The 7,073-nt window shown below is 43.3% G+C and overlaps 1 protein-coding gene across 1 annotated transcript in view; it reads left to right on the top strand.

Moving 5' to 3' along the window:
- The window catches only part of smchd1 (structural maintenance of chromosomes flexible hinge domain containing 1), a 40,200-nt gene extending 33,408 nt beyond the window's left edge, over positions 1–6,792 (top strand). Inside the window, exons 37-47 of the mRNA XM_020494766.2 lie at positions 736–891; positions 1,036–1,168; positions 1,671–1,790; positions 2,519–2,604; positions 2,741–2,863; positions 3,057–3,241; positions 3,419–3,528; positions 4,570–4,640; positions 5,126–5,300; positions 5,853–6,011; positions 6,219–6,792. Of these exons, the coding sequence (XP_020350355.1) occupies positions 736–891; positions 1,036–1,168; positions 1,671–1,790; positions 2,519–2,604; positions 2,741–2,863; positions 3,057–3,241; positions 3,419–3,528; positions 4,570–4,640; positions 5,126–5,300; positions 5,853–6,011; positions 6,219–6,340 (1,440 nt within the window). The 3' untranslated portion in view covers positions 6,341–6,792. The remainder of the gene's footprint in view (positions 1–735; positions 892–1,035; positions 1,169–1,670; positions 1,791–2,518; positions 2,605–2,740; positions 2,864–3,056; positions 3,242–3,418; positions 3,529–4,569; positions 4,641–5,125; positions 5,301–5,852; positions 6,012–6,218) is intronic.
- Positions 6,793–7,073: the final 281 nt, after the last annotated feature.

The raw sequence follows: 7,073 nt of genomic DNA on the forward strand, positions 1-7,073 counted from the left end.
TCCTGATGTACTGACCTGTCTCCTGATGTACTGGCCTGTCTCCCGCCTCCATGCTCTGGACACTACGCTGTCAGACACAGCAAACCTTCTTGCCACAGCTCGCATTGATGTGCCATCCTGGATGAGCTGCACTACCTGAGCCACTTGTGTGGGTTGTAGACTCCGTCTCATGCTACCACTAGAGTGAAAGCACCGCCAGCATTCAAAAGTGACCAGAACATCAGCCAGGAAGCATAGGAACTGAGAAGTGGTCTGTAGTCACCACCTGCAGAACCACTCCTTTATTGGGGGTGTCTTGCTAATTGCCTATAATTTCCACCTGTTGTCTATTCCATTTGCACAACAGCATGTGAAATTTATTGTCAATCAGTGTTGCTTCCTAAGTGGACAGTTTGATTTCACAGAAGTGTGATTGACTTGGAGTTACATTGTGTTGTTTAAGTGTTCCCTTTATTTTTTTGAGCAGTGTATTTAAATTGAATCAATTTTAGAATAAGGATGTAACTTAAAATGTGGAAAAAGTCAAGGGGTCTGAATACTTTACGAAGGCACTGTAAATAGAATCACTAGAAAGGAAATAGAACCTCTGACCATGGAAATTTGACATCGTTGACTTTGTTGACTGATTTTATGTGTGCTTGTTTTTTTAAATAGTCGAATTAATCAACTAAACTAGGGGTTCCCATTCTAGTGATAATATTTCTGTGGCTGATGGTTTGTGTTGCTTCCCTCCAGGATATGTATAATAACTCAGCGGGGCTGGAGCTGAGTGGGAAAGTGGTGGTGACCATTAAGAGCTCCAAAGGCTCCAGTGACAAAAATCTGCCTCTCTTTGAGGGCAAAGTCAAGAGCCTGCAGTTTAGCCTGGCTAATGGAGAGGCCCAAATCACTGTGAGTGGGGTGGTGGTGCATTTGTAGAACATATTTGTGTGCTAACCATAAGTTTGCATTGCATATAGATATTGTATTCATGTTTTTTTGAAAACGCACAATATTATAACCTCTCTCTCGCTCTCTCTCCTCTCCCCCTTCAAGAATCTGTTCATCATGGAGAACAGTCCTGGTCAGGATGGAAATGAGTACGTCTTGCTCTTCAGACCTTCGGTCCCAGGGTATGGCCCCAAAAATCCCCTGGCAGCGTTTGAGCTTCCCTTCCGCTTCTACAACGGTTAGGTCATACGTTTTCATTTTTAAATTGTGACATCACGTCAATATCAGTTTGTCATTTTAATAGCATCATTTTTTTGCCTCCCATCTAAAAGTGGTTGACACACTGTGATCATGAGTGTCCAGCCATCTTAAAGGGACATTTCACTCGTAATAATAATTCAGACCTCAAAAGTAGACTGTTAAGAAATGCTAGTCCATCTGTTTTGGCGATCCAGCTACGTGTCTCAATCATAAATGAATGGAAAAGATGAGCACTATCTCAATTCCTGAATGTATTTGATGTTTGTCTTTTCCATTCGTGTTTGATGGAGGCATACAGCTGACTCGACACAACCTATGCCTAGGAACGTGGATTCAGCCTAACATTAGACTACTTTTGAGATTGGAAAATGTAAGGGAAGTTTAGATTTGAAAGTGTAATGTCCCTTTAAAGGCCAGTCTCTTGGCTCCTGGAGCAATATGTGTCAGGTGATCCTGACTGTCTTCCTGTCCATTACTAGATGTGGAAAACAGGAAGCAGATGTCTGAACTGACCAAGAAGAAGGACCAGCTCAAACAGACCGTTGATATCTACAGGAGTCTGTTTGACACCAACAGGCAACTCATCACTGAGCTCAGTAGTAGGTGTTGCATTTCAAATGTGTTACAAAACTGGTTGTTTGGATGCTGATTGAACGAGCAGTTCCAAGCCACGGTGTATACAAATAAAATAAAAAGGCACACGAGGCAGTGCTGTATCGTGAACACAGTCACAGGCAAATGCCGTTGTTCAGCCCGACGCAATAGCAAGTTTTATAATCATGGACATCAATCATGGACATAATCATAATCATCCAAGTAAATGCCCGTAGGGAAAAAATGAAAATGCAGCTAGTGAACTATCAATCCAGGTTCAATGTTTGACGTGACTGAGATAGCTGAAGTTGACTGGCTAGCTAGCAAGTGATAAGAACGTTGACCAACCTGCGTAGCAACCATTTTGTTTAGAGCAGACGACCAGTCCTTTTGCATAGCAACTATCCAAAAATAATGAAAGTCTGGGGCACGTCTGACCAAAAGAACTAACAATCAGATTTTTGTCCGGATTATATTTTCTGGTGGAAGAATGACATTGTATGAATTGACTTATCAAGATAATGTTTTCATGAAATTATGGAATTTATTTTAATTTTAATATGTTTATAACTGTCAGTGCCAAACGACGACATTGACCTGTGACTGTATTCATGATATAGCACTGCCTCATGTGCCTTATTGCTTAATTATGTCAACTGAGCTGCAGGAAGTGATGGAAGCTGCCAGTTTGGTTGCCAAACTGTCAATGTTTTAAACATTTGTCTTGCTTCAGATCAGGTGCGCAACGCCACCAACAAGGAGAGTCACTTGAAATCCGAGCTCGGGAAGAATGGCATGGCTGTAGCACAACTGTCGTCCGTGAGTATTGGATTATACCCACGTTCTCCCACTCACAAAGACCACAGATACTCAACCCCCCTTCCAGAAGACTGTCATTGTGCTATGCATGATGCGTGCACTCTGAAGTTGACATGTTTGATGGCTGTTTCTACAGATCCCAGCGATCGACAAAGTCATCGGTCAGAAGACGGCTGACGCGGAGAAGATGAAACTCCAGACGCGGAGAGTCTGCGCCATGCCCGATCCCTTCAGGGGCAACCTTGACGTCCTGGGAAAAGTAAAGCCGACGACCACATTTTACTCTGTCTGGCTCCCAAATGGCACCCTATTCCCCATCATGTGCCATTTGGGAGCCGGACCCTGTCTCTGCAGCTTTCTTATGCTTATGCTTCGGGCTGAAGTAGTGGTTAATTGGTGAAGGACGGTATGTGGTGTGTAACTCAGAATCTCACCCACTGTCTCTGATGCAGATTGGCCACCTGGCGCTGGTGGAGGACGACGACGTGGCCACGGTCATCTCCTGGCACCTCTTGGGGGACATTGACTGTGTGGTCACCATGACAACGGTGGCGGCACGGAAGATCTATGACGACACCCAGGGGAAGCAGCAGGTCATGCCCCTGGACACGGTGTTCTGGAGGAAGAACAGCAGCAGGTGAACACACGCACACCTTTACACTCTAAACAACATGCAATTGTTCCTTCCTTTCCAGTAGTTGGCCTCCTACAGTTTTTAGTCTGGGACCTGTGTCATGTGAGGTTATTTGAGCTCTGTTTCATTATTCTCAAAGGTGTTCATGCTTTTTGTGGGCTGTACTTGTTTCTTTTCCAGACCCTTGCCCCATATAAGGAACGGTCAGGACAGCTTTCGTCCCATTGGGAACCCTGTGTTTGCCCGAGACCTCCTCATTTTCCCAGAGAATGCAGAGAACTGCCACATAGGTGAGTTAGTCTTCTTCAGAATTTCTCTTTGGGTCAAATATTCCTCCCCCCCTTAAATGTAATTGTCTAGTTGTGCCTAAGCATGCGTGGTTTCTGTTTCTGTGCAGTTCCAGAAGCTTTTGTCTCTTCATTCCTGGTCTCCATGTTTATCAAGTGTCTCAGACTTGTGATCTAGGATCAGTTTAGCCTTTTCAATCATAATGAATAAGATGATATGGAGAGCAGGGGCCTGATCCTAGATCAGCACTCTTACTCTGAGTTGTGTGTTTGTGGTTGTTAGGGTAGTTCCTCCCCTGGGCCTTCGCTCTCTCTCTCACCCGCCTGCGTTTGGGGGCTAAACGGTTCCAGACGGAACCCCAGGCTCTTACCTCACGGGGCAGTTATGGCATCCCTCCCTGGGGGGGCTCTGCTACTGGAGCTGAAATTGGACCCCAGCCTTTCACTATAAAAATTATTATACATCATGATGCTGTTTTGTGTAATTTAAAGGATTGTCATCATACATGTTTAAACTTTTGTTATTTTTCCTCTTAGATTTCTGTATTTCCAGATTTGGGATTGATTTCATAATGAGGGCTCTTGGAACAGTTTTACGTTCTTTCTTTACATGTTATGCTTCTCTCGGGCTTCCGCTTATAAGAGGTTTTTGTCAGGGCATGAAATATACTGAAATGGTTAAAACCTTTTAAAGAAGAAAAGGAGAGCCGCACACTCTAGGAGCTCAGATGCAATAATTGAATAACCAACAGAACTTTTTTTATTTTTTATTAAGTGTTCTATTCCGCTAGCCAGCACCTCGCCTAAACAGGTGTGCGTTTTTTTTCCGCCTCCAGATAAAAATCTTTTAAGAACCTGAGTTTATTTACCCTCTATAGAAGCAGTTGTATGATATCATACACCCCCCTGTCTTTAGCCAAATAATGGAACATGTTTCAGTAAAAGTAGGAGCTTTAGTGATCCGTTTCAGGTAATACTCTGGTAGTAGTTTGGTGAATACGTATGTAACTAGCCTTTAAATAATAATCTCTTGTTTCCCTGCAGTGTTCGGCAACCTCCTTGGAGACACCATTTTGACGGATGACCTGGACTCTGCTAACCACTACAGGAAGGGGGTGAGTCAGGCCAGGCATGCTGCCTTAACCAAGCCATCTGTAACACCCTGGCCAATTAGTGTTCTAGTTTAAAGCCTTTGCCTGGGAGATCTGGGGTGTATTCATTAGTGCACACTATAGCTAAATGTTTCTGGACAGTAACCGTTTTCAACAAACTAGTTTGTATTGCACAAATTCAGGGGTTTATTCATTTAGGCAGAGACCGCGGCAAACTTTCAAAACGTTTTGCAACTAAATATAAAAAATATGAGTTTGTTGGACAAATTTAGGTAGGTTGGTCCCTCAGTTTCAACCATATTCCTTATTTAGTACACTACTTTTGGCCCGGGCCCTGGTGGAAAGTAGTGTACTAAATAGGGAATAGTGCTCTATTTGTGAAGCAGGTCTAGTGTCTTTGTATGGGTGGTCCAGAAACCTGTCCTAAAGTCCAGTCAGTTTTTTTCCTGTTTTGAGAATTGGGTCTTGTTGTTTTTTGTTTTGGCCAGGTGGTCCAGAGCAAGGTGCCATGCCCCACCCTCCTGACTCGGCAGGGCGATAGGATCCGCAGCAACGGCAAGTTTGGGGGCTTGCAGAACAAAGCCCCTCCAATAGAGAGACTGCGTGGCCAGGTGTTCGGCGCACCCCTCCCCAAGGACTACCACACCTTTATTGGCCAGATTGGTCAGTGACTGGATTTTACTTCTGTAAATATATATATATATATATATAGATAGATAGATAGATAGATAGATATGTTTTTTATTTATTTATAGTGTAAATGTACAAAGGCTTCCCGAGTGGCACAGTGATCTTAGGCACTGAATTGCAGTGCTAACTGTGCCACTAGAGATTCTAGGTTCAAGTCCAGGCTCTGTTGCAGCGGGCCGCAACCGGGAAACCCATGGGGCAGCGCACAATTGGCCCAGCGTCATCTGGGTTAGAAGGTTTGACCGGCAGGAATGTCCTTGTCCCATCGCGCACTAGCGACTTCTTTGGCAGGCCGGGCGCAGTGCACGTTGACACGGTCGCCATGTGTACAGTATTTCCTCCGACACATTGGTGTGGCTGGCTTCCGGGTTAAGTGGGCATGTTGTGTTTCAGAGGACGCACGGCTCTCGGCCTTCACCTCTCCCGAGTCTCATGGCTGCAACTCCCATGCGGACAAGACTGTAAGTACCAATTGGATACCATGAAAAAGGGGTAAAAAAAAAATGCCTTTGCCCCTGTTTGCAGACCTGCTCCAGCAGTACCGGTTGGCCATGGAAAAGAGCAGACAGGTGCAGGAGGACTTTGACGGCCACATGCAATACCTGAAGTCACCTGAGATGGTGCAGAAAGAAGAGGAGATGGATGAGCAGGAGAAGCAGCTCAAAGACATCGAGACAAAGCTTGGTACGTGTATATGATGAGGGGTACATTTTGACACTGTGATAATTTTTTTTTCAAATATTAAAGCACATTTCTCACACCCAAGGCCCTAAAGAGCATTGTTAGGTGACCACATTATTTTCCTGTCGCTTTGTTTTAATCTGTGAGGGATTTACTTTGCAAATTTTTTTTAAATGTGAAAGGTATGTTGTCGGTTGTGTTTTTGTACAGCCAGTACTCCAGTTCGGACGCCTTCCGCCATTGGGGTGAAACGGAGTCTTGACAAGGCCGGAGAATCGTCCGGTATGGTAACCAAGAGGACGAGGCGGAAGTTATTAAAACAAGACTATTGATTTCCCTTTTTTTGAGCAACATAAATGTCCGTTTTCAATTCCATTTGACATGTACAGCAGAGTGTTGTACCATGCCATCTACATCATGTCTGAGTCTGAAGAGTTAGTCTCTTCATGCATTTTCATTCATTTGTTCAGCAAGTTGGTGTTTTTTTTACATATTTAAACGTAGATGGGCAGCAATATGAAGCGACCGGTATTTAGATGAACTTTATTTCTTTTTGTCCAGTTTACAATTAACTGTGTTTTGAGAGGGGAAGGTAGGTTTTGGACAATGTACAAAGATTATTTTATTTTTTTATTAAAAAAATATTTTATAAATGTGTTTTCACTTAGGAATTAGGTGTGTTTGAAAATTCTACAAGATATGTTTTGAATTCATCTGTATTTGGCTGACTGATGCTAAAGTGACCTCAAACTATAAAAATAAAGAGTCGCACACCATATATGAACTCACAGTAATTTATTGGGTAAATCACCAATGTTTCAGCATCACTGCCTTCTTCAGGGTAATCTCATGAATGCATGAACCAGGTTATGTGGACAGTGTAATTAGTGCAACCAATGTTAATAGTGAGGGGTGTGTCGTGATTAAGTTAATTAGAATTGTGTGAAACTGTTAAGCAATAATTCATGGCATTTTAAAAAGTCCCTTTTTCAGGACCCTGTCTTTCAAAGATAATTTGTAAAAATCCAAAGAATTTCAGATCTTCATTGTAAAGGCTTTAAACAC

Source organism: Oncorhynchus kisutch, linkage group LG11 (assembly GCF_002021735.2).
Source record: "Oncorhynchus kisutch isolate 150728-3 linkage group LG11, Okis_V2, whole genome shotgun sequence".
Taxonomy (NCBI): Eukaryota; Metazoa; Chordata; class Actinopteri; order Salmoniformes; family Salmonidae; genus Oncorhynchus; species Oncorhynchus kisutch.